This window comes from Idiotropiscis lumnitzeri, chromosome 1 (genome assembly GCF_059441095.1).
Source record: "Idiotropiscis lumnitzeri isolate Australia: NSW breed Sydney's pygmy pipehorse chromosome 1, RoL_Ilum_1.0, whole genome shotgun sequence".
Lineage (NCBI taxonomy): Eukaryota > Metazoa > Chordata > Actinopteri > Syngnathiformes > Syngnathidae > Idiotropiscis > Idiotropiscis lumnitzeri.
Genome location: NC_142391.1, coordinates 34225938 through 34251996, shown reverse-complemented (window position 1 = coordinate 34251996; position 26059 = coordinate 34225938). Strand labels below are relative to the sequence as shown.

The following is a 26059-nucleotide window of genomic DNA, read 5'->3' as shown; positions in this document are numbered from 1 at the left end:
TGCATAGGAAAGTGAGCTCTCCAAACCATCATGACCAACATTAAAGCACAGTAGTGTAGTGGGCCTAGGTGTAGTCCATTTTTCAGTGGTCCTGATGATTTGTTGTTTCTTTGAAATGATTAACTTGAATTGTTTAGGCGGGCATGCAGCGCAATGGATGACTGGTTGGCACGATGGCTTCCCAGTGCAGAGGTTGTGGGTTCAATTCCGGCTCCGGCCTTTTCTGTGTGGGGGTTGCATGTTCTTTCCACCCCCGTGTGGGTTTCCTCCGGGTACTCCGGTTTCCTCCCGCATTCCAAAAACATGCATGGCAGGCCGATTGGTCACTCTAAATTGCCCCGAGGTATGAGTGTGAGCGCAGATGGTTGTTTGTCTTTGTGACCCCTGCAATTGGCTGGCAACCAGTTCAGGGTCTACTACTGCCTGAAGATTGCTGGGATAGGCTCTAGCACCCCCGCGACTCTTGTGAGGAGAAGCAATACAGATAATGGATGGATGGATGAATAGTTTAGGCTTCGGAGAGTTTTTACATGTTGTTTCATATTCATAATTAATCGTCGCAAAAGATACAGCCATACCGTATTGAATGAAAAAGACTAGAACCAAATCGAATTGTTCTACTTGAAGCCTTTCTTGAATCGTATTGTTCCCCATGTATCGAGATATTTATTGAATCATATTTTATTGGAGAGAAGCACACTTCTATTTGTGACCACTACTCGGTTTTAATGAAATATTCTAACAACAAAAAAAGCAGCACCCCCTTTTCCTCAAAATCGTTTGTTCCACAGTCCACTCCATAGCTCTCACCCCTGACTGGACTCTGAGCAGATACCTGCACACAGCAATCACTGTGCTTTAAGTACCTGGCGTAGGATATGTGGAACAATTATTAACTTCTTCTATTCAACACCAACAACCTACACAGTAAATTTTGTAATGCACATTTTACTGTAAAAGCAATTTTTTAGTCATACATTTTTATTTATTGTACTTAAATCATATTATTGACCCCCTGTCATAAAACCGACAGCAGACTGTGCAGCATCATGAAGTGATTTATTGAATAATTTGCATACTTTGCAAGTATTGTGCCATATTCGCTGTACATCTTTAGCAATTCTCAGAACAAAACATTGCGTTCAAGTTACCACCGGGGCTTGCAAACCAACACTGCTGGAGTGTGGCGCTTGTGGGCAATTTTGAGAAATGTCTAGAAGAAAAATGCCTGTAAAGATGTCTCCGTTTAGATCGTATTCAAAGCTGTTAGAAGACTCTTTGAATTAAATATACATCATATTTGGTGATTTTGCACCATTTCCAAGATATTATTCAAGTAAATATTTGTTACAAGCTTCGCAAAAAATAGTAGTTGAAAAATGTGATTAATCGCAATTAATCATGGATTTTTTGTGATTAATTATTTAAAAAATAATCAATTGACAGTTAAAAAAAAAAAAAAAAATATATATATATATATATATATATATATATATATAAAACGAGAGAGAGCAAGAGAGAGAGAGAGAGAGAGATACATGGGAGGGATTTCGCCTGAAGCCAGTGGGATGCTATAGCAGTTTATACAGGACATTAGACTTTAGTAGGTCCACAAGGTGTTTAAATATTGATTCACAATTCTTTATTTGTATAAATAGCATGCAGTAAAATGGAGTTCTTATCTATGAAGGCAAACAACAAAAATATGCCAAACTGAAAACATCCATTCCGTTAAATGTAAAAATACACTTAAGCTATTTCTAGAATAAAAGCACTGCAGAATGAATTGTTGAAGACATAGCATGGTTGTGCATTCTGCTGATGCTTAAAGCTCTGTTGCTGCAGTGTGAGTTTGCAGATCCACACCAGTCCCACGGGGAGTCTTGGCACCACGCACACAAACCCACATGAAACAATTCCATTGTTTTTTTTCTATACCATGATGCTTCCTTACATCACTTACACAATATTGTAATTTTTGACAAATGTTATGTTCCAAATGAGTTGCGGGCTGCATACAGAAAAACTGCATGACCATGAGGCTGTGCACTGAGTTGTGATGATACAGGATGAGCATTCACACAGGAAAATAAGATGCCTCTGCTCATCTGCTCCGAGAAGATTATGCCCATGACTTCATTCTGCAAATCAGAAAGCAAAATTGTTCGGGTAAGTGGATCAGCACATACAGGTAAATTTCTCCGCGACAGCCATTCTTGCTCCCAATGCTGTCACATCAATGTCACCCATGACCTCATCCTGTCCTTGAATTTTCCTGTGAAGCATACTTTGAATTCCTTCATGTCATTTTCATAGGAAAAAAACAGTTTCATATTATATTGCTTTGCAGTCTACAATACAGTGCATCTATTGATGCTAGATGTGAGAATCTGTTAATTTGGTGGAAGAATACAAGAAGTTATGTGTTTTAAAAACTCTACTCTGTGATAAAATAATGAATTGAGAATACATACAATGAACGAATAATGCATATTAAAAATGTATACGTATAACTCAAGATAAAGGAACCCAACACGGTGAGAATCACTGGAGATCAAAAGATTTAGTGTTAAACATACACTTACACCAGTCACTGCCAGCGCATTCTTTTTATTTTGCTGGTGTGCATGTATCAGGACCTTCACTGCTATTTTATTTTGAGCACTTTGATTTGAGACAATGATGGGAAAGAGGAGTAGAAAGGTTGTGCGATATCCAAAACACGCGAGGCAGGTTGCAGACAACAGGGGACTGAGGCTGAAGGGATAATGCAGAGTGACGCATGGATGAAAGGGAACGAGGGCAGACAGAGGACTGAGATGAGAGGAAATAAAGGAGAAAATAAGAGTCACCTTCACAGGGACAGCTGGAAAAAAATGGCTGCCATAGCAGTTTCAACATGACTCAGCTGTAACTTGATTACAGCATTGGAGTTGCTTGAAACATGCCTGTTCTTTCTTCAAAGTCTATCGAGGAAGGGGAAGGCAGACTGCAGTTTTGAGTGCATGTATGACATTAAGTCAAAAAGTATCCTTTTTGTGTCAATTGAATACGTTCCCAGGGGCCTAAATCCCATTTCTGCTAGTGTATATTTAAAAAAAAAGAACAGAGTAATAACGACAGTATATTTACTAATATACCTATGCTATATATATAATTTGTGCAGTTTTCTTCTTCTTTTAGGGGTTGGTTTTGTCTCATGCAAGTGAGCTACCTCATCCCACCCTCTCTCTCTCTCTCGCTCTCTCTCGCTGTCAAAGCCAGAAATAAGCCATTAACTGCTACTTTACCCCTACCTTTTATTTTGAAAGGCATGCCATCGCTCCCTGCCTGACAGCGCCCTTCTTCCGGACACATCCCTTTGAAGTTTTCGGAAGTGCTTAAATTGCAATATTTAAATCGAAGAAAAATATAAATACAGACAATTTTCCATAACGTGTCTTTGGCTCCACCCACCCAGAGGCTTAACGAATTGCCGCTGTTCTTGTCACCACCAGCCACAAGGGGGAAGGAGAGTCTCACATATTTACGATACATTTCCGGTTGTGCGACAGACGAGGGAAAGTTGAAGCATTTTGTCTGAAAACGGCACTGAAATGTCCACTAAAAGGCAACAATCATCGTCTACGTTGTCAGACAGATGGATCCAGGAAAACAACGAATTTGTCAATAAATGGAAGGTAAAGTTGATTTATTTCCTGTTAAGTTTCCTCACCTTAAGCGCCCTTGTTACAATGTACACATACAAATACATAAATGGAATGAAGAGTTGATATTGACATTGAATATTTTTTTAATATTACTTTAAATTAACTACTCATAGAATGAGAAAATATACCAGGCAATATTTATTTCTTGCAGTTCACGAATGATTTCGCGAAACACTTTAACATTTCCATTGCAAATGATTGAATTCATATTGAAAATGTTCTTTGAATAGAAAGTTGTATTCGTATTGGAAATTGTATTTGAAGTTGTATTTTATCGTATATGTCCAGATTGTACGGACACCTGGTGCAATGCAATGTACCGAATACAATATAAGGCCTCTTAACGCCATATGGTATGTGTTATAAATCTCAACAGTTCAAAGTTACACGTATCCAACTTTTGACAGAAATTGTAAATGATAGTATCTGAATTATTTGATAGCTTCATGATGGATGTGGATTTTTCAAGACTCAACATTTATATTGTCATACACACTATAAAAACCTTGAAAAAAATAAGAATGAATGAAATTCTTACTTGCATGTTTTCCTTCACAAAAATCATAATAATAAAAAAAAAAACATTAAAATAATTCCTTATGAGCTGCTCATGTGTACTCTAAATAAGTGCAGTGGTAATAATGCTGATGGCAGGACATGTTATATTTTAACTACTTAACCAATGGAGATTGGACAGTGTTTCTTCTCATCCAAATGATCTTCTATTTATCTTCCCTGCAGAATAGAGATGCTTCAAGCGGAGACCAGAACCACACTATATCGTTGTTGTCATCTGAGTTCCACAAACTTTTACAAAAAATACAAGGTTAGTTTATTTTTGTTTTGTCAGTGAATTTAGTGCTGTCAAGTCCGAGGAATAATCCTTTTCTTATGCCGCATTGTGCTCCTGCAGGTCTTCCTCCACTCGGAGATCATGCTCAATTGGAGTTGTGTGTGGTGTACAATGTTTGTTTGCTTTCCATCGCTTTGTCTAAAATGTCAGAGGCTGAGATTGTTATGGCACAAACTATGGACAGAGGTCAGTCTTGTGAACAAAGTGCATACCAATGCATAGAGTGATGCCGAAAGTTTCAGACCACGATGCCATGCTTTCTCTTTCTGCAATCATTTTGTTTTTAATAGTTATACAGATGAGTGGTGTTGAGCCAATGGCCTCCTCACCACCAGAGGTTTGGCCTACAGTTCTGACGTCAATAGAAAACAAAGCGTATAGTTCTAGTGTGCAGAACCTGCTGTGCGTGCAATGGGCTATCTGGTTGGCCAACTGTGCACTTGAAGACATAGATGGACTTCAGGTACAGTAAGAAGGAATTTCTTCTGTTGTCTCATTTGGTCCAATTAAAATAAATTCCTTGAATAGTGTGATTTTTCAATCATTTTCACCTGTCTTACAGGGGGAGTTTTCCTCTCTTACTGCAAGAGTTCAAGACATGACAAGTGAAGCAAGGCAAATATCGCCAAACACTCCACTTTTGGTGATGGAACCAAGAAAACTTCTTGAATTGTTGCAAATTTGCACTCTCATCACTCAAGGTTTGACATATTACCAATCTTGACTTTAGGTACACAATCTCAATTTTTTTCCCAGTAGTTCAATTTAATATGTTTAAATATATTTTTTTTCAATTTATACCAAATTTATTTAGTAAAGCTAATTTTCTTTGTTTCTTAATTTACATTTGAATGGTTTTGTGGTTCCCATCACCTTGCTTTCTTAAATGATGTTCTAATTCTTACTATGATGAATGAAGGTGCCGAGAAAATAAATGAGGGTCGAAGCTCAGAGGCACTAACATGTCTGCAGACTGCTTCCTCTCTACCTGCTCCCAGAATTCTAGTGGCATACACACACCTGCTCATTGGCTCCTGTCTAGCCCTCACGGTAGCCTACCTTTAAAGTAGACACATGTGAATGATGATGCAAGCATGCAGACGTGCATTAAGTGTGTGTATGTTTTCTTTTTTTTAATAGGGACGCCCTCAGATGGCACTGCAGTGTTTCAGGAAAGTGGTGGAGACAGATTTTAGTTGTGTAGCTGCTTTATATCAGAGTTTACTCATCTTCAGGCACCAAGGCAACACACAGGCGGAGATACAAATGCTTGGTTTGTTGCACTCGGTGGGTAAACCACAATACCTACGTGCTTCTTGGGGGTTTATGCTTGTGAAAGTTGAAAATTTGTATTTTTCTACAGACTCTGATGTCGCCCTCCACAAATGAACCTGTTAAAACCAGCGATCAGCTCCTCTCCTCATCCGTTCTTCTACGGAGTCAAGCCCTGCGCAGTCTGCTTTCTGTCCCAACTGCTCCTTGTGTCCTTCACTGTCTGGCGCAGAAGTGTGTGCTGTATTCAAGGTTCGTCTGAATCCCTGCTGCTTGATCACTGTTAAAAGAGCTGTGTTTAATGGTGGCACCTTGAACTTTTTTGTTTCTGAATCATTTTGATTAAATATCTCTTTTATTTTTTGCCACTACCATTAATGTGCTCATCCGTGTTAATATAATCAATAGATGTCTGTTTGACTCTGTAGAGTGTCTGAAGGTGTGGAACATTATCTGGACCTGCTGGCTGTTCTACAGTCTGAAGAACACGGAGTAAGGCGAAACACTTTGCCCGCATACACTTTAACTATGAAGTCTTCCTTTGCAGCAAGAACTGTGGACACGCTTCTGAAAAAACTTTCAACTAGTTGGTAGAGCAGTAATGCTCAAACCTTTGTGATCATTTAATCTGTGACATGGTCGAGGTAATTTGAAGACAACGGGGGAGGAAAAAAAGATGTTTGTAAAATAGTAATTTCATAATAATAAAATAAACTTGCATGCTTATTTCAACTGTTCCTCCATCCATTTTCTGTACCGCTAATGAATTTACTGCATAATCATTTACCCAATTAATCAAATAAAAATGGTAAATATATATATATATATATATATATATATATATATATATATATTTATTTTTTTTAATTATTGCAGGTATTGCAAAAAGTAATTTAACAAATAATTTAACGAGATTAGTAAAAATTATTCTAATTCACACAAAATGGAGGCGAACAAAGCCTCTTCTTCTAAAGGTTCTTGCAAGGGTGGTGGCATCGCGGAGACCTATCTTTGTTTCGGGCACAGTTACGCTGCAACAGAAAAAGGACTTCCAAAAATTACAATCATAGAAATGTCCAAAATGTCTTGATGAGATGAACAAGACTCATTTCTAACTAAGCCCAACCATGACTTATTAGTTTATTAAGATGTGAGCCCCAATACTTATTTCCACATGTTGTTAAACCTCCAGCTCTCTCTTCCAGGTATCGTCTGAGGACTCTCACCTCCCCCGGTTACCTGAACTTTACCTGGAAGCTGGCACCGCTTTGCTCATGGCCAAGCGGCCCGTCGATTGTATGACGTTATGTGAAGAAGTCATTACCACAACGGCTGAGCTGCTGCCTCAGGGTGTGGTGCTAAAAGAGCCAGAAGAGGGAGTGGAGGTATCAGCTGTGTGCGCTGAAAGTGAACAGGATCGAGTGGCGATGATGTTTTGGACGGGTGCGGCTTACCTCCTCCAGGGTCACTGCTACTGTCACATGCAGGATTGGAAACAAGCTGTGACTCATTACACAAGGTTTGTAAGGCAGGACTTAGTTCACCACTATATTTTACCAATTTGAGATTCTGTTGTGCCTCCTAGGTGTATAAACCTGCTAGTGAAGGTGCACTTTCAGCAGAAAGGCAAGTAATTTTCTTGTTAGACCTTCAAAAAGAATTTCTGTGGAGAGAAAAGCTTACACGTTGACTTATAGGGTGCCAACCTCAAGTCCCCACTGCAGACATGGTTGATGAAAAAAGAACAGATCTTCAAATCCTTCAGAGGATGAAGGGGCTCTCGTTTGCTTGGAGGGGCATTAGCTTCGCACAGATTGACCAGCCTGGACACGCCCTGAGAGATCTCCAGCTAAGCCTGCAGGCTTTTCCAGGTGTGCAAAGCTTGAATAGGTTGATAACTTAACCACTTTTATTTGGATTTATTCATACATACTTTTATACCACCTCTTCTAAATCATATATAACGCATATATAATACAGTGTACTGGATCAGAACAGGTCAATGGGATATTTGGTATTAAGTTCTTGTTTTGCTTTGTTTTCTTACTGTGATTTAGTTTTTGGGCTTCTGACTTTGATTTGAAATTAATATATATGGTACCGATGCATATTAGGCATGCACACAAGAACATTTCACTGTAAATCTAGTTGCATCTCTAGTTGCATCTCTCGTTGTCTAGAGGGTATGGGTGCAGGACTGTGGTGTGGAGAGGTGCTGTGGAGGCGCAATAGGAAACGAGAAGCTGCTGCGATTTGGGAAAAGACATGGAGCATCCGCATACCTTCAGAAGAGTAAGACCCCCACTACCCTTGAACTTTTCTGTACTTTTAATATTTTAGTCTTTATTCGTTTGTGTGTTGCAGGAATATCCCCGTGTACTTGCGGGAACCCCAGTTCGGACCCACGTTGGACTCTACAGAGCTTCGCCTCAGAATACATGAACTTGATCCCACCTAGCCCCCTTGAGCAGTGAAGAAAATGTCCTTGCAAGTTTCTTCAAATGTTGACAGCAAAAAAATACTGCCAGGTGGTTTGTGTAAATACTTGCTTGGCTCACAAGATAATATTAACAAATGTTTTTCTGTGGACATTCTGCTATATAAATAAACACAAAATGGTACAAGACATTTGCATTATTTATTTTTAGATAGACATGAGCACCTAACAGGGTAATCATGTGTTTCATGTCCCGTTCAAAATACAGTACTCAAGGAAAATGAGTATACAATCTTCATGTGCAACACTTTGATCACCACCTTTCAGCCACTGCTCCTTTTAGTCTTTGTGACTGAGACCTCACAAATGAAAATGCATTCTGCTCTTTGTGTTTATGTAATCTGAAATGTTAAACTCAATGAATTCAACTAAAGACTAAAATAACGTTCTTAAGTGTTGTCAGGAATAACAAGAACAATTTAAATGGGACACTTTGGTGACTTCATTAATTAATGCTGCGCTATTAATATTTTCTACGTGGTGTTTCTGTGTGTTCTTTATTTGACTTGATTATGGTGTTTCTTTTGTAAACTTGGCAAAGAAATGTAACCTGGATTGTTTGGCCCACAAGGGCTCAAAGCACACGTTATAAATGGAACTCCACTATCAATATACTTTATTTGGTTTTGTAACAATTCGCCAGGAAATCAGAGTCCTTCTGACGTACCAACACATCCACGTTGTCAACGAGCTACACACCAATCAAAGAACTCACGTTCCATTGACGTCTCCGGCATGACAGAGTTCCGCAAATGACACGCTTATCGTAGTTGTTTCACCGTTTGGTCGGAAATTAAACACGCAGGTGTCACGTTTAATTGATTGTTATTTAAAAAAATATATATCACATAACTGTGAAAAAGTAGGATGGAAGTGTTATTTAAAGCTTTATCAAGTCTTTAACGCGGTGCACAGTCATTGGTTTACTGTATGTTTACCAACTGTCTTAACTGGCCAATTATATCAAAGTAGGCGGACCAAAGTTGCAATTTATTAATTTGCAATTGGCCAAGGAATACGCTGCTCAACGTGACGTCACACTCTCCTACTCTTCCATTGGTTAACGAATTTCATGAACGACACCAACCAATCAGAATCAATGGAGCATCAAGCGCCCTGTACACTAGTATAGAAAACCACGGAAACCTCTGGACATTCGTGTGATATTTCGCGAAGTAGGAAAACGAAAGCCGGTGAAGCATCGCAAATTTAGCTAGATTCTCTGTATTTATTGTTGTAACCCAGGTGGATAACCATGGCATCGGGAGGGGAGTAAGTAGACACATTAATATATGTTTTAAAACATCGTTTATCGAAAAGTAATGTTAACCTGTCCTCAGTATATACAAGTTTATTAAAGTTAGCCCGACTGCTAACATTTTAGCTACAAAGCTAACGGGGTCAGTTACTTGTCCATTGGCTGCATAGGCGACAACATTTAAAAACCTACCGACAGTGCGGTGTTATACAGAACATACATTACAAATTGTCTGCCAGATTGGCCCGACTCCCCCGCTGTCGTTCTCCCGTTCTCCGTTTTCAGGAAACAGTATTGTGACAACGGCTTGACAAAGCACAGTCATTGCTGTCGGGTTGTTGCGCGTCTTAGCTTAGCAACGCCATCAAGGCCAAAGCCATCCACCATTACATTGAGGATGGCGTTTGCGCCGAGACAAACACAATCTACCGGCTTGGAGCCCAGCTAGACTTGGTCTGAAGCTGAGACGTAGTGGATATTAAGGTCACGCAAAAATAATGCTGATACTCTATGTTACCAAGCTATCCTGTAGCGTCACATCCTCTCTCAACAGTGCCGCAAAGCTAACTGCATAGCACCATTAGCTTTTATGCTCAGTGTCCAAGTTAACACTAAAGGTGTAATATTGTTTCAGCCGGTGATTGTAAGACACTCGCTGAAAGGAGGGCGTAGTTAAGTCCACACTTGGCTGTTTTAACAACGCATTTATATTTTTGTTTGGATCGAGAAAGCTATCCAAAGTTTTTCTTCCCGATTCTTTTGCTGTGTCATCTGGGTTCGCTTGCTCGCCCGTCACTTAGCGTAAAGGCTAACATTGGCGTGCTAACGCAATCGAAACGCAATCTGAAAGCAATGTAACAGTACCTCAAACACAGAATCTTTCGGAATATGACTGTTCATTTAAGATGTTGTTTTTTACTGCTCATAAGCAAAACTTACGTTCACGGAAGTAAATAATTTTATACATTCAGTACATTTTTGTCGTTTAATAACCATCCGTAAAATGCGATGTATTACCTATGTTGAAGCCTCACTTTCTGAAGGTTTGAAAATATTGACAACAGACCACCGTAAATTTGCTTGCAAACTATGACCACTCAAACGAAAATCAAAACTCTTGTGTGCACATCATGCAATCTATTTGGCAATGACTTAACCCAAGTGACCACAGATTGGGTTGTTTAAATAATCAAGCCAAAACCCAATTGCTATTTAACGTGTTAATACAGCCCATGTTTTCATTTACTCTTCTAGATCAAAGAATGATGACCTAGCCACTGCAATTCTGAAACAGAAGAACAGGCCCAACAGACTGATTGTAGATGAGTCTATTAATGAAGACAACAGTGTTGTGTCTCTCTCCCAGGTACACAAATTGTACATATGAATGCTGTTTGAAAATTATTAGCATACCAATGATGCCAAATGTATCCAATATTGCTTCTAGACTAAGATGGATGAGCTGCAGCTCTTTCGCGGTGACACAGTGCTAATGAAGGGCAAAAAGAGACGCGAGACTGTGTGCATTGTATTATCTGATGATACATGCTCTGACGAAAAGGTTCGAATGAACAGGGTGGTCCGCAACAACCTGAGGGTCCGACTGGGTGATGTCATCAGGTGAGAAAATGGTGCACAACTGTCTTGGCTTCTTCTTAAACTTGGATGAAAAGAGTACAATGTTTTCCCTCAGCATTCAGCCATGTCCTGATGTAAAGTATGGAAAGAGGATCCATGTCCTTCCATTAGATGACACAGTAGAGGGAATCACTGGCAACCTGTTTGAGGTTTATCTCAAGCCCTACTTTCTTGAGGCTTACAGGCCCATTCGCAAAGGTTAGTGCCAGCCCGATCTATTTTCTTCCTATATTTTTTTTCCTGTGAGTTAATAACTTTTAATGAACATGACCCAATTTATTTTGAAGGTGATATTTTCCTGGTCCGAGGAGGCATGCGTGCCGTTGAATTCAAAGTGGTGGAAACTGATCCTTCTCCCTACTGCATCGTTGCTCCCGACACTGTCATTCACTGTGAGGGCGAGCCAATCAGGAGAGAGGTGTGTACTGAACCATCATGCTGTCCACAAGCTGACTGTTACTGTATTCACAATTTTGATTAAACGTGCAGGACGAAGAGGAATCCTTGAATGAGGTTGGCTACGATGACATTGGTGGAGTGAGGAAGCAGCTGGCTCAGATCAAAGAAATGGTGGAACTTCCACTTAGGCACCCTGCACTTTTCAAGGCCATAGGTGTCAAGGTACGCATTGACTTGGATGTCCTTGTTTTTCTGCTATTGGAGCTTAATCTTTCGGAATCATAGTCTTAAGGCTTGATACGAGGTGATGGATAATAGCACAACTCAGTATTGCAGTATTTTGTCAACAATTATGTGATTCATACAGTGTGGGCTGGAAAAAAATCCATGCTAGAGCTGCTATCTTGTTAACTCAATGGCAAATGTGTAGAAACTGTCTTGTACATTAGCCATAAGATGAAATGAAATTGACAAAAATGTGCTTTGCATTTTTGCATAGTTATTAGTTTATTACATGTTTTATTTAGGAGAAAAAAAAGTACATTTTCTAATGAGTGTCGCATAAACACCACACGTGCAGCAGCTGTTGGACTTGGTACAAGGGGCTCGACACCGAGTGCATTCTGCCCGCAAATGCAGCCCAATTTTACAATGTGCGCTGGTAAAAAAAATTTCGTTTGGTTGCGCGAGTGCATGTTTTAACTGACTGTTCTTCATCTTTGATCCGTGAGCTGTAAGGATCCTGCACCTCGGTTCAGACTTTTTCTTGGCTTGCGGATTGGTTAGTGGAAAAAGAAAAGCGTGCATATTCACGTGATGGTAGCATCATCAATCCACATTGCACGTTTGCTAAAACATAGGAGAGAAACCCTCCGGCTTAAGGAAGCCACGACAATTTGGCAACAAACAATGAAAGGACAGCTCCAAAATAAAAAGCCTAAATAATACATGGATGTCAATGCAATAACCTTAGTAGGGTTTTATTTCAAAGTTCCCCCTAGCAGCATTTGGTGGCTGGTGTGACTCATCTTCTCGGTTTGGCATCGTCAGTTTTTATTGCCATCACATCATATACCATCATCAACATGACGCCATCCCGAAATCATATTTAATAGCTAATGAAGCGCGCTAATAAACAGCTAGTTAATTACTTTTTGACACGTCACAAGTCTCCGACAATGGAGGCAGAAGTAATCATTGACGTCTTTTGCACAAGACATGAGATGCATTCACAGACCCCCCCCCCATAAAAAATCCATCCATGCATTAAACATTAATAACTACAAATATATAAAAACAACGTGGGCTTTCTATCAAACTATCAAAAGATGACATCACGTACAATAGTGGGGGTGAAATCACTTTGCTATTTTACCTGATTGCAGTCTATGGTCAATCGAGTCACTTATTTTTACAATACCTAATCAAATAATTGGGATGCCAGCCTCCATTCTAGAGGTTGATATGTTAAATTTTCACCGGTATTAAACATGGATCAAATAATAAACAAAATCTTTTGGTGCCCTAAAGCCACTATCCCACTGAGCGGCAACCATTTGCCATTGCCATTTGTGTTTGCGAAGGTAGTGAATGTTGTGTTCTCGTCAGGGTTCGTTCAAGATACTAAAAGTTCGCCTGTATTTTTCTTGTCGCCATGGCATTTTGAACCAGGACAAAAAAAAAAACACACTGTTGCAGAACGTCTGGGGAAAACATTTGGCCAACATTTTGCAAACATTTGCAACTTTAAAACCCTGAAATGAACATGCAGTTTTCTCCCTTTGCAAACAGTCTCGCACAATAAATATCAGTAGTGTTTAAAAAAAGAAAAAGTTTTTCTTTTTCAATTCGTATCCTTGTCAGTTTTTTTTTTCATTAATACAAATGAATCTAATTTGAAGTTGTTTAGCTGTCCGCTCTTATCACTGATCTTTATTGATGTAAGTGTAGTTTAAGTCAAAATTTTGGTATGCTACGGTCCATTTTGAACAAACGAGGCTTACACAAATGTGCTGTTTTAGCAGGCAAATGCACGAATGTGGTTCTGGAGTCACTTCGTCCCACAGCCCAAAATCTCATCTCTTCATAAAGAGGCTATGACATCTATGAGATCTGGCACAGGTACTGCCAGAAGCAGTGGTAGATTTCAGATATTCACATTTTAGTCACAACAGATCATGTAGAATTAAAAGCTCAGGTATGCTTTGCTGTCATTCCTTCTTTTTCCCCAACTAATTATTAAATGCAAATCACTTTGTTTTGCTTTAATTTGAACCTTCAATTCTTAAGCAATTCCTCCCTTTACCACAAATTGAACAAAAATAAATGTTGTATAAGTAATAGAAATAAAAAAAAGAGTGCTTTTAAATTAGTCCCCTTTAAACCGATATTAACTTTAAATAGCTAATCCGAATCAGTCTTGAGGGTTCACACTAGATTGATTCAGATGTTAGCCAGGCTGTGAAGTTATAGTTTTCTCAAGGTGAAGAAGTTTAAACGGCCTCATGAAGAGCAGGCCCCTCTGTGTTTCACAAAATAATGTTCACAGAAAAGCGAAGCCTTTTTTTTTTTTTTTTCTCTGTCGTCTTTTAAAATAATTATTATATCAAAATAATTGGCCTAGCCGGTGCTTGATGCAGACAGTTTATTACAGGAAAATATTTAGCAAATATAGCTTGAGTCACTGTCAAGCTTAACGTCAAATGAAACAACGGCATGCCAATTGAGAAGATTGTACATCAGTGGTCATGCTGAACTTCCTCAACAAAATGGTGTGACCAAATCCTGCCCGGTCAGTTGGTCGCACCAGTGCTACCAGTGCAAAACTTGATGTAGAGCGCTAACTTGGTCACAATTTGTCAATACTTGCTCTTTTAATGCTGGTGTGTCGATATTCTACCTTAAGAGATAATATAATGTTAATATAATCGTACTTGATACTTGTCCTCAACGTATGTTCTATTCATGTTCTATTGCTTTTTCCAGCCCCCACGTGGAATCCTTCTGTACGGACCCCCTGGAACTGGAAAGACCTTGATTGCCAGAGCTGTGGCCAATGAAACTGGAGCCTTCTTCTTCCTGATCAATGGTATGCAGGACTTCATTTTGTCATCCAGCATGATGCATCATCGTGTATGAATGTATTGTCATTTGAACTGGCTAGATTAGTAGTATTTTTTTTAATTATTATTTCTGTTCACAGCAGTTGTCATTTGGCCATCTTATAAAAATACTGTCAGTTTGAGCCTAACTCTTTTCAGATTATGCACGTCCCTGACTTTTCCCCTAATGAGGTTTTTTGAGTTTTTCCTTGCCCTCCTGAGGGTTAAGATCAGGGATGTCGGTTGTGGTTATGTAAAGCCCTTTGAGACTGTCTGTGATTAAGGGCTATACAAATAAAATTGACTTGACTTGACTAGTAGATTGCTGCCACCGTGAAGTCATTCGTTGAGTTTCCATGGAGACTTTTTTTGCTTGATTGAAATCATCCCGAATGAAGATCTCTGCTCACCTGTTTACATGTGACGTTATCTTTTCCGATCCCCCGTTTACATGCTCCACCCTGTCAATCAGATCAGCCGTGTGACATGCGCAGAGCGACATAAAAATCACACAATTTATCAAGGTGGAGTCCATCCATGTATTTATTAGCACAGTAACACTTGATTAATGCAGCACCATTATAAATGAGTTATCTGTACTTTAAAACAAGTTCTCGTGTCGCAGACGAGATCCGCTAAGAAGCTGCCATTTTAAAGTGCGTAAACGACAACGTCCCTAAGCATTTACGTCAATACAGAGCATGCGCAGACCGGACGCAGCCTGGCTATTGCGATTGAACTGTTAACATGACGCTTGTTCGGATCGGCAAAAGGAATACATCACCCCTGTGAATCTGAAATTTCTTTTGGATTCAGCCTTTTTATTCCGATTGGGGTGTTTATATGGAGCATTTTCATTCCGTTTGGGCATTTGGATCCTTTCTAATTGGAATACATGGCTCCATATAAAAACCCAGCTATTGTTGTCTTTTTCTAAACGTCTGCATTCCTCTAAAAACATGTTTGTTTGTAAAGGGCCCGAGATAATGAGCAAGCTGGCTGGAGAGAGCGAGAGTAACCTAAGGAAAGCCTTTGAGGAAGCAGAGAAAAATGCTCCTGCCATCATCTTCATTGATGAGCTTGATGCTATTGCTCCTAAGAGAGAGAAGGTGAGCCAAAGAGCGACAGGGGTTTCTAATGTATAGGTTACATTGTCTCTCTCGCTTTTTCTCAGTTAAAAAAAAAAAACACAAAACACTGCACTGGGTACATATATTTATATATATAATTCCATATAAATGCTGTTGTGCTGTGTATTTTTGCAGACCCATGGCGAAGTGGAGAGGCGCATCGTGTCGCAGCTGCTGACTCTGATGGATGGCCTCAAACAGAGAGCTCATGTCATCGTCATGGCCGCCACAAACAGACCGAACAGCATCGACCCAGCTCTGAGGAGATTCGGTAACAGCAATCATCATGTTCACCGTCAAGCATCTGTTTGACACAAATTAGCGAGATTTATTTCGATGCATTGTTTGATTAATCCGCTCACTGAAGAAAGTTTTGATTCCATGCCTAGTTCACGCTTCCTTTGAAAAAAGCGATAGGATTGGATAATTTTGTTTTGCTTATTATTGCCAGAGCCTGCTTGTGTTAGTGAGGCTGCATCATTTCTGAGTTTGTGTTGGAGTCTGCTTTGGCCTTCCCAGGTTTGATTAGGGGATGTCTCTGATCTTTAACTGTGGGCTTGTGAAGTCCTTCGACTCTTTTGCCATTACGGGCTATCCAAATTAGAACTCGGCCTCGCATCCAAATCAGAATTCACTATTTGGTTAACATTTAAGCAGTGAACTTGAATGAGTTACTAATTGTAATTTCACTGAAAAACACACACTATTGCAGTGGCGTCAGCCTATGGAAAAAAAAAATCCATTTTAGTTTCAAACAACTTAGTTTAATTAACCTCCAGGATCCCTCACAGTCCACAAGTCAACAACAGTCGTACCTGCTAGCAAAGCTAAGCTGCAAGTGTTTTGTCTCTCCAGTTCAACGTCCAAGTTTGCAAACTCTTCAATACCTGGGCGGTGTCAGAGGATAATAGCAAAGTTATGACAAAGGTGTTGATAATCAACAACCTCTATGGGCTTTATTGGCTGATTGCTTAACAGTTCAATTTAATGCTCTTTCGCCTACTAAGCATTCCCATATACTCGGGAGCATTTTTGACTCGTCGCTCTTGGTTGCTGTTATTCACACTCTGACAGTCTCGCTTGGAAGTGAATGAATCGGGTCTTTGGCACGCTCATGCTCATTTAGATGGTGAAGCGTAGCACATTAGGGGTTCAGTGTTCTTGCTGTAATTCAATTTGCCATTCAATAGCCCTCATACGCATGTTTAAATGCTCTCAGGTCGTTTTGATCGGGAAGTGGATATTGGCATTCCAGATGCCACTGGCAGACTAGAGATTCTCCAGATTCACACCAAAAACATGAAGCTGGCTGATGATGTAGACCTGGAACAGGTTTGTACCCATTTTAATAATGTACCATCGATTAGCGGTTATTGTTCGAATTATTGAGCTGTTTGTATGCTGTGGCAGGTAGCCAATGAGACCCATGGCCACGTGGGTGCAGATCTGGCCGCCCTGTGCTCTGAGGCGGCACTGCAGGCCATCAGAAAGAAGATGGACCTGATCGATCTGGAGGACGAGACCATTGATGCTGAAGTCATGAATTCTCTGGCCGTCACCATGGATGACTTCAAGGTAAACATGTACATGGAGGGCAATATTCAGATTTCTTGTAACGATGTTCACTTACTTAAATAAATAAAATGTTCAGTGGGCTCTGAGCCAGAGCAACCCATCAGCTCTCCGAGAGACAGTTGTTGAAGTTCCTAACATTACATGGGAGGATATTGGTGGACTGGAAGATGTCAAGAGAGAGCTGCAAGAATTGGTTCAGGTATGGAAACCCAATGTAACTGAAACATTTATCAGAATGCGATTTGCAAGCTTTCATAAATTGTCTTCTTCAAACCACTTAAATTCAGTATCCAGTGGAGCACCCAGACAAGTTCCTCAAGTTTGGCATGACCCCGTCCAAAGGCGTGCTTTTCTATGGGCCTCCTGGTTGTGGTAAAACTCTGCTGGCCAAAGCCATCGCCAATGAGTGCCAGGCGAATTTCATCTCTATCAAAGGACCAGAGTTGCTCACCATGTGGTTTGGAGAGTCTGAGGCAAACGTCAGAGAGATTTTTGACAAGGTTGGTGACCCCGTTGGCGTTGTCAAAATGATTTCACATCTTCACAAAATGTAACCGGCGTCTGTATACTTCAGGCTCGTCAAGCGGCTCCCTGCGTTCTCTTCTTTGATGAACTGGACTCCATAGCGAAGGCTCGCGGCGGCAACGTGGGAGACGGCGGCGGAGCGGCCGACCGCGTTATCAACCAGATCCTCACCGAGATGGACGGCATGTCCAGCAAGAAGAACGTCTTCATCATCGGCGCCACAAACAGACCCGACATCATCGACCCCGCCATCCTGAGACCTGGTCGTCTGGACCAGCTCATCTACATCCCCCTGCCTGACGAGAAGAGCCGAATGAGCATCCTCAAGGCTAACCTCCGCAAGAGTCCCATCAGCAAGGTGAACAAAAAGATCTTTCTCGTAGTTTTACCACTGCCACACATTTTAAACATCGTTAGACTTATTAAAATCTTAGGTGTTTCCGATCAGGGTTTTATGGCGCTGCAATTGCCTGTAGTGTTGGGCCACAGTGCTTTTGGCATAAGTAACAAAGCATGCTTTCCTCAGTTTGCCTGAGTCAGGTACATTCGATTTTTCCACTTCTTCTTGTCAAAGCCATTTGCTGTGTTTTTTAGAAGATCTGGAAAGAGTAATAAAAAAACGTTTCACGCGCATATTGTTTGGCTTTGCTGTGTTATGCAAATTGTGATTTGATCTGTTCCTTCTTCCGTAGTTGCTTTTTAGTCTTTCTGGTGCACTGTTGTTGATACAGCCCCTCCATAGTGACACAATGCTGCAACTGCCGCTAAAATGCGTAGCTGCCACAGAGGGATATCAATCGTTCAATCAACACAGCTGGAGCTTCTGGCTGAGGGCAGCACAAAATTATCTGTGGCCGGCTGCCACTTAATTTTGAACGCAGGAAAAACCCTGAGCTTGTTCAAAACACACTGGAGAGTAACATGATACCCATTCATAACACGCAATGGGTTTTTGCTTGCGCACGTGACGAGACACAATGGCCCACTCCCAGAAGTGCTCTGTGGCCTGCACTGTAATGGTATGTTAAGAAACGCGTATAGCAAAATTCAATTACACAAAATACAACCACAACCTTTCATGGCTCCTGGCACTGATCTCATCTTTTTAGGAATGCGCAATGTAAATTGTTAAGTGCAACAATTTGACCAGGGTTGATTATGCCCAAATAATTCCAATAGAATTTATTGCTTTGGCTCCATCTTATGAGCCAATAAAATGCTGAAAGTCCAGAGAAAATGTGTGGCTAGACTGAAAGGCAGTGAGATTTCCTGTCCCTCACTCAATATGTTCATTGAGGAAAAATAACAAACACAATGCATGCACCATTACACCCCCATTAAAGTTTGACATATTTGTGAAAATGTTTTTTTCAAGTCCAACCTGGGACGTGAGTAAGCACTTCTGGGTCATAAATATCAATTATATGGAATAACAAAACTGCAACGCTAACTGAGTGCTTTCGCACTAAAGTGAGGGAATACTGCTGGAAGGTCTCATCCAAACACTGCATCTTGGATAATGACTTCAATTTAGTTTTGTTTTTCCTCCCAATGTAATTCCAGGATGTGAACCTGGACTACCTGGCGAAGATGACCAATGGCTTTTCTGGAGCTGACCTCACAGAGATCTGCCAGCGGGCGTGTAAACTGGCCATTAGAGAGAGCATCGAAAACGAGATCCGCCGAGAGAGGGAGAGGCAGACCAATCCTTTAGCCATGGTCAGTCAACCTCGTCGTTCTCGCCTTCTCTTGGCGATCAGTATATTTCAAACACGTGTTCATTTTGTAGGAGGTGGAAGAGGATGACCCCGTGCCTGAGATCAGGAAGGACCATTTTGAGGAGGCCATGCGATTCGCCCGCCGCTCCGTCAGCGACAATGACATCCGCAAATACGAGATGTTCGCACAGACACTGCAGCAGAGTCGTGGCTTCGGCAGCTTTCGGTACACTTTTGGACTTGATTCATGAACGCGTTCATATTACATTATGCCCCTCCCCCCACCCACCCACCCCCTTTTTTTTTTTTTTAATGGGCATCATTTTAGAAGAGTAATGCAGCGGGTTTAGAGATTATGTACGGTCCACAAATACAGCAACATGCATTCCTCTTGCAAAATGATCACTCGTTTAAACCGGACCCAGGCAAAGTATAGACATCGGCTCATATCTGGGTGGCCCTTATTTCTTAGCAATTTGTTATTTTGATACACGCAGTTTTTGTGAGTGCTGACTAAATAGTGATATACAAGATGCCACAAAGCTAAGTAATACCTTTTTCTTTTTTTATTTGACCTGAGCACAAAAACTATGACGAGGTGAGTTTTCATGAATAACATAGAACTAGGCTCCAAGTTGCAAAGAGGTGAATATGAGGGGTTTTCTTGTAATGGTAATTTGGAAAATTACTTATCACCCTCTTAAAATAATGGTTATGGTGTATTTTGACAAAACGTATTTTTTGCCTTAAACGTCTCCTCAGTTAAACAGATAATTCAACTCTACGCCTGAAATTCAGCCTAGTCTCAAGGTTTCAAAGTTTCTCAGTTTTTTTTTCTTTATTTTTTTTCTTTCTTTATTTTTTTATTTTAAGATCAGTGGATCAGCTATTAAGGGCTATGTAAATAGATTTGACTTAAATTAATTTATTAAAAAAATAACAATCAATATTCCTTTTTTCTTTTGTGTTTTCTGAAAAGTGTTCTTAAGTAAAAAAACTTACTGACACAAAAACATCAACCAGACATAGAATTGTATGTTAATAATTTCACTAGAAGTAAAACGACATTTTAGCTGGTGCGGCATCTTCAATAGGGTAAAAAACGGTTTGAAAATGACTTGGTCGTTATTTCTTGCAAGTATGCGATTTTATTCAAGGGTAATTTTAATGGCTGCTTCTAGTTTTGGTTCATTTAACTTATCAGAACAGTGTACAGGTCCACAAGTATCCGCATTTTAAAACAATTCAATTTACTACTTTGTGTCAGGACATGAAAAGCATATTTTGGCGTGTTCTGGTACTTTCTAAATCCTCTTGTCATGTTTTTCAGGTTCCCCAACAGTACCACAGGCGGCAGCGGTCCAAGCCACGGTACAGGAGGAAGTGGCACGGGTCCTGTATTCAATGAAGATAACGACGATGACCTTTATGGATAAATGTACACACTGCCCCATAGTGGTCAGCACAGGGATGACTCCTGTACAAATTCTCACCAGATTCCACCTTTTTAGGACTTTGTGCTTCTTTCTTGTGTTCCTCCGTTTTTTTGTTTTTTTTTTTGTATGAGTTCCCTCGAAGACAGCATGTTGCCACTTCGCTTGCCCTGGCTTTGTTGTGGGCGGGGAGAAGGGGATATTTGCAAATGAAAGGTGAGTAATGGAGCTGTTCCAGTGGGGAGGGGTACAGCGCGGGAGGGGGGGGATTATTGAGTGGCCTCGTTTTCAATATACTATGATGCAGTTAGTGGCGGGATTCTATGCTAGACCTTGAGAAATGGAGAAAAAAAAATCGCTAAATTTCCTTTGTTGTTTTTTTTTTTTTTTAAATAAAACAGTAGCATATAATGTTATTAAATTTGTCAAGGTTATGTTGTTGAAAATAAAATCTCACGTGTTACAAATGTCTTGGCGCCAAATGATTTTACTGACGCATTCCTTGTCAATGCTCTGTTGGTGTGATCTAAACCAGTGGTGTGATAGGCAAACCTGCTTGCTGACGGCACCGTGTCACTCTGCAACAGGGTTTGATCAGGGAAATCAATTGCAGCACTCCCAGTTGCCATTCAGCCCACAATCCATGTGTGCCAGCCCCAACAATTTCTGACGGACCAGTCTACAAATTGTCAAAAATGTTTATTGGAAAGCTTTTTATTTGGCCACTGATTGCTCTTTCTATTGTCTAGGATAAAGTTAAACCTTGGTTTTCATAAAAATATCCCTCTAGTTTGGGATATTTTGTGGTCTGAAGAAACCTCTTTGAGTGGTAAATGCACTAAAATTACTACATGGTGAAAATTTCTTATACGTTGTGTGTTGCACACCTCTAGGCGGGTACAATTAACCAGATTACGTTAAGTGATTTGATGTGATGTACAGGATTAACTTCATTTCTTAGATATTCCATAAACCCTTAAAAAAATCACCATTCATTCCTTGGTAAAATATGAAATGTTTTATTGCTCTGCACACACTGCAGCAAATTAGATACCACCAATAAACCTCTATGAACGATTATTGTGGACATTACACTTTCAATTAAGCAGTATTTAAATGAAATAATTTCAGGGATAACAAATTGGACATAAATGCTCTTTAATATCCAAATTGAGTGGAGGGAAGAGGCTGCTTTGTTTTGACTCAGTAAGGCTCATGGAATGGGAAATGAGGGTGTTCAGCATCTCGCCAAAGTCTTTTGCCGTTCCTCTGTGGGAAAGCAAACGATTCATGCTTTCAGATGAGTTGTTGACAACAAAAACACTGACACGTTACTTGAATTCATGCATGTAATCACCTCGACCGTTGGGGCGATGAAGCGTTGATTGCGATTAAAGGCGTCTATCAGCTTCATGTCCTCCTCTAACAGGGCAAAGTCAAAAAGCTGCAGGTTCTGCTGGATCCTGGAAGGGGTCACACTTTTGGGGATGCACACGTGGCCCCTCTGAATGTGCCACCTGCAGATAGGAATTGATGACATTTTGACACGTGTGCACATCTTGGCCACTACTTATAGTAAAACCCGTTTAATCAAACGAGACAAAATTGAAATATTATCGTGGTAGATAGTGATAAATATGCATCTTAATTTTTGTTGGAACAGCTCTAGTGTTGGATCTCAGATTATACAAATGGTTATAAATTGAAACCCTCAAACCTGAGTATGATCTGGGCAGGTGTCTTGTGGTATCGCTGAGATATTTCTCCCAGTTGGGGATCCTGCAGGAGACAAGGTTCCTCGGCAGAGGCCCAGGGTCGATCCCCGCTGCCCAGAGGACTGTAAGCTGTCAGGGAAACTTCCACTGACCTGAGGCATGTGTATGGGGACAGCCTCTGCTTTTAGTAAAAAAAAAAAAAAAGGAGGAATCCAACTTGGATACTCACCGACAGTGAGCCACAAGATCTGCTTGGGAAAAATATGGATGACATTCCACCTGCAGCAACAAAAAGAGATGAAACTTAAATGTTTTTGACTATGAGCCTGCTCACAATGTCCAGAGCATCTGACAGTTCCTTTGATGCTGCTAGCTTTGACTGATCCATTTTTAAGAAACCAGGCTTTTAATTTTATTGTTTGTAATAGAATTTGTCTTATTTTAACCACAGTCATACTAATAACCTGGTAACTGTAACTCATCAGTTTGACTAGTTTTTACCCCTTGTTGGATCAAAATCTTGGCCCATTGTATTGGGTCAAATCCTCGACACATGTGATAGGCATACTGTAATTGATTGATTGATTGATTGAACGAATAAACACACATAGTTATAAAAATGAAAATGGAAAGAAAGCAAAACATCATCAATGTTCAAACCCAGCATTGGCTCAGTCCTGGGTTGGCAATTTCACCCACTTTGGGTTACTTTTAACTCTGCAGTTTTCAGTTTTGAGTGTGTGGAGGGAAGTGTGGTTTACCTGGTTCACCACAGGCTTATGTCTGGCCATTCTGATGACGTCGTCCATCTGCCTCGCATTGAAGTTGGACAGCCCAATGGCCTTGACGAGGCCTCGGTCCACAAGGTCCTCCATGGCAGCCCAAGTGTCTGTGTAGTGTGTGTCAGAGTAGCACACACTTCCATCTTCACGCCGAGACATCAGCTCCTTTCCGGGACAAGGTCTGAACACATGAAAAACATACAACATGACTCAGACATACAGTTCAGTGCAATGTGTCGCAATCACTCACTGAAAGGCCATGGGCCAGTGCATCAGATAGAGGTCTACGTAGGAGAGACCCAGGTGGGCCAGGGTGGTCCTGCACGCTTCTTCAACATCTGAGGGCTCATGTTTAGTGTTCCACAGTTTAGATGTCACAAACACTTGGTCACGGCGCAAATCCTGCAGGGAAGAAAACAAAAGAACGCATGGGTTACTTTTCCTGTCATGTCAAAAAACTCCCAAGTGGTTTACCTTTCGGGTAGGATCAGGGGTAGGGGTGGGTTCGAGGTACGGTTAGGGGTCGGTTTAGGGTTAGGAGTAGGGTGAGGGTAAGGGGTAGGGTTAGAGTTAAGGTTATGGTTATGGTTAGGTTTAGGGGTAGGGTATGGGTAGGGATAGTATTAGGAGTCGTAGGGTTAGGGTTCCCTAAAATCCTGCAACAGTCAATGAGTTGCTCAAGGCCGTAGGATGCGACTTTGTTCTATGGACGTTTCGGCACAGGAAAGGGAGCAGCCCATCCAATTCCAGAATACCAGCAAGGCGCCAGGCATAGATGGTATCAATGTAGAGTTCATAAAGCATTAAGGGAAGAAGCTGAATGATTCGCTCTACTCTTGCCTTTCCGCTTGCTTCCAACACCTAAAGTTGGTGAAGATCTGACGCCATGCAACGGTGATCGCCCTGCCAAAACTGAACAAGCCAAGCAATGACTCAAAGGATATACAGGCCCATCTCACTGCTCTGCATCCCACAAAAACCGAACTATGCAACACGTGTGTCTATGAGTCTGTAAATTGAAATGAAAATAAATGACTTTTATTAAATGCTTGACAATATCACCTTGCCTGGACCGACCCTGAGATCCAGAGCCTCTCCCACCTCCTGTTCATTACCATATGCAGCCGCACAGTCGATGTGTCGATAGCCACAATCCAAAGCGGTCAGCACAGCCTGTTTGACCTGAAATCAATCAATTGCATCTGCATGAACGTTCGGTACACAATATTAAGTATGTGTCTGTAAAGAATGTTGAATGTGTGCGATCTAGCACCATTTATAGGGTCCAATGAGTAGATACCTGCCCCGGCGCACTTCTCCAAGTTCCGAGACCAACCATGGGCATCTTCTGGCCTGTCGTTAAAGTCGTGAAGGCACTCATGTTCCACCTCTGTGCAGTTGACAAACCAAGTGAGAGGGTGCAGTCACCTGATAGTTACTGATTAGCATCACAGGTGGCAAAAGTACTCAAACTGTAGTCAAAGTCAAAGCACAGATACAGTGCTGAAAGAAAGACTCGGATAAAAGTAGAAGTACCGACATGACTCCTTTACTTAAATAAAAGCAACATTAAACATGATTTGTTACTATCAGTTATGCTTTGTAAAATACTCAAGTAGACATCTGAAAAATCGACTAAAGTGCCACAACACAGTATTTGTACTTAGTTGTTTCCCGAGCTGGGCAGTCCGTCAATTTTTATGAATAAGGCTGGAGGGTCGAGGAATGGTACCGAGATCGCGGCAGGAGCGTGGGGGACTGACCGGCAAAAAAGGGTCAAGTGCCCAGCTCTGGTTATTTCACACTATTGAGTGCCTGTGTGTGGTATCCACTTCTGAACCCATTTATCCGTGGACGATGCATAGACGGTTGCACTCTATTCAACCCGACAAGAGCACAAAGTATTTTATGCAAATTTGCTTGGCTATATTTTGGAGTTATAAATGGGCATAATTGAACCTTCAGTGAACTCTGCTTGCTTGCCAGAAATAGCTGATGCGCCGATACAGCATTAGTCACAGTAAGTTGTTAATGCAGTTCATCTCAGCAGCCCTTCCATGCGTCAGTAATCACGATTTGAATTGGTCTTAACACAAGTCGCCTGTTCCGTCTGATTCCATTGGATTGTAAAAAGCGAGAAAAAGGCATGGTCTTACCTGGATCTCTTTTTTTTAGGTACGCGAGTCATCCAGTGCTGGAGAGAAATGATCTGCATGGTTTTTAACAGACCAAGGTCAAAGTCTTTCTAACTTGTTGATCTGTAACCAAAGCTGATGTCCAAACTCCACAGGACTCAGCACATCATTTTCTATGGCGAAAACACAGTTCCTTCAGATTGGTACCGCTGCATTGAACATATTTTGACAAGACTTCCCCTTTAAATAAAAATCTGTTTGAATGTGTTTTTCCATGTATCGACCAGAAATGAAACGGAACATATTAATGTACACCAG

The 26059-nt window shown here is 40.8% G+C and overlaps 3 protein-coding genes across 6 annotated transcripts; 2 read left to right on the top strand and 1 right to left on the bottom strand.

The window, feature by feature from the left end:
- The first annotated feature begins 2002 nt into the window (after window positions 1-2002).
- On the top strand, window positions 2003-8463 carry fancg (FA complementation group G). Of its 4 annotated transcripts, XM_088305703.1 has the most exons (15): window positions 2003-2169; window positions 3498-3680; window positions 4452-4536; window positions 4624-4749; window positions 4854-5026; window positions 5126-5264; window positions 5483-5613; window positions 5704-5850; window positions 5927-6087; window positions 6264-6327; window positions 7041-7354; window positions 7421-7461; window positions 7533-7706; window positions 8016-8127; window positions 8176-8463. In XM_088305703.1, the coding sequence occupies exons 2-15, from the start codon at window positions 3597-3599 to the stop codon at window positions 8291-8293; spliced, it is 1869 nt and encodes a 622-aa protein (XP_088161829.1). In that variant the 5' UTR covers window positions 2003-2169; window positions 3498-3596; the 3' UTR covers window positions 8294-8463. The 4 variants fall into 4 exon arrangements, with proteins under 4 accessions (XP_088161829.1, XP_088161832.1, XP_088161830.1 ...); XM_088305706.1 differs by lacking the exon at window positions 2003-2169 and having other exon boundaries at window positions 3452-3680; window positions 8031-8127; window positions 8200-8463; XM_088305704.1 differs by lacking the exon at window positions 2003-2169 and having other exon boundaries at window positions 3452-3680; window positions 8031-8127.
- A 986-nt stretch (window positions 8464-9449) lies between these two features.
- Window positions 9450-21576, top strand: vcp (valosin containing protein). The gene is made up of 17 exons (XM_088297067.1): window positions 9450-9604; window positions 10845-10956; window positions 11038-11210; window positions 11284-11426; window positions 11516-11646; window positions 11718-11849; window positions 14613-14715; window positions 15704-15837; window positions 15994-16129; window positions 17078-17190; window positions 17269-17433; window positions 17510-17632; window positions 17721-17933; window positions 18008-18316; window positions 19522-19677; window positions 19748-19902; window positions 21007-21576. Exons 1-17 carry the CDS (start codon window positions 9588-9590, stop codon window positions 21110-21112), a joined length of 2421 nt encoding a protein of 806 aa, XP_088153193.1. The 5' UTR covers window positions 9450-9587; the 3' UTR covers window positions 21113-21576.
- Window positions 21577-22199: 623 nt separating this feature from the next.
- On the bottom strand, window positions 22200-25830 carry akr1a1a (aldo-keto reductase family 1, member A1a (aldehyde reductase)). Its single transcript, XM_088297056.1, has 9 exons — window positions 25763-25830; window positions 24907-24996; window positions 24669-24788; window positions 23857-24008; window positions 23586-23787; window positions 23054-23103; window positions 22827-22976; window positions 22467-22626; window positions 22200-22378 (listed from the first exon to the last, which is right to left on the bottom strand). The coding sequence occupies exons 2-9, from the start codon at window positions 24985-24987 to the stop codon at window positions 22313-22315; spliced, it is 981 nt and encodes a 326-aa protein (XP_088153182.1). The 5' UTR covers window positions 24988-24996; window positions 25763-25830; the 3' UTR covers window positions 22200-22312.
- Between the last annotated feature and the right edge of the window lie 229 nt (window positions 25831-26059).

Coding starts and splice junctions, on each gene's coding strand:
- fancg (XM_088305703.1), top strand. CDS start 3,597: ATGTCCACTAAAAGGCAACAATCATCGTCTACGTTGTCAGACAGATGG. Junction 4,750..4,853: donor GGCACAAACTATGGACAGAG/GTCAGTCTTGTG, acceptor TGTTTTTAATAG/TTATACAGATGAGTGGTGTT. Junction 5,027..5,125: donor AAGACATAGATGGACTTCAG/GTACAGTAAGAA, acceptor CCTGTCTTACAG/GGGGAGTTTTCCTCTCTTAC.
- akr1a1a (XM_088297056.1), bottom strand. CDS start 24,987: ATGAGTGCCTTCACGACTTTAACGACAGGCCAGAAGATGCCCATGGTT. Junction 22,627..22,826: donor CCTGCCCAGATCATACTCAG/GTTTGAGGGTTT, acceptor TCCTATCTGCAG/GTGGCACATTCAGAGGGGCC. Junction 22,379..22,466: donor TCATCGCCCCAACGGTCGAG/GTGATTACATGC, acceptor GCTTTCCCACAG/AGGAACGGCAAAAGACTTTG.
- vcp (XM_088297067.1), top strand. Junction 11,647..11,717: donor GCGAGCCAATCAGGAGAGAG/GTGTGTACTGAA, acceptor TTAAACGTGCAG/GACGAAGAGGAATCCTTGAA. Junction 16,130..17,077: donor CCCAGCTCTGAGGAGATTCG/GTAACAGCAATC, acceptor AAATGCTCTCAG/GTCGTTTTGATCGGGAAGTG.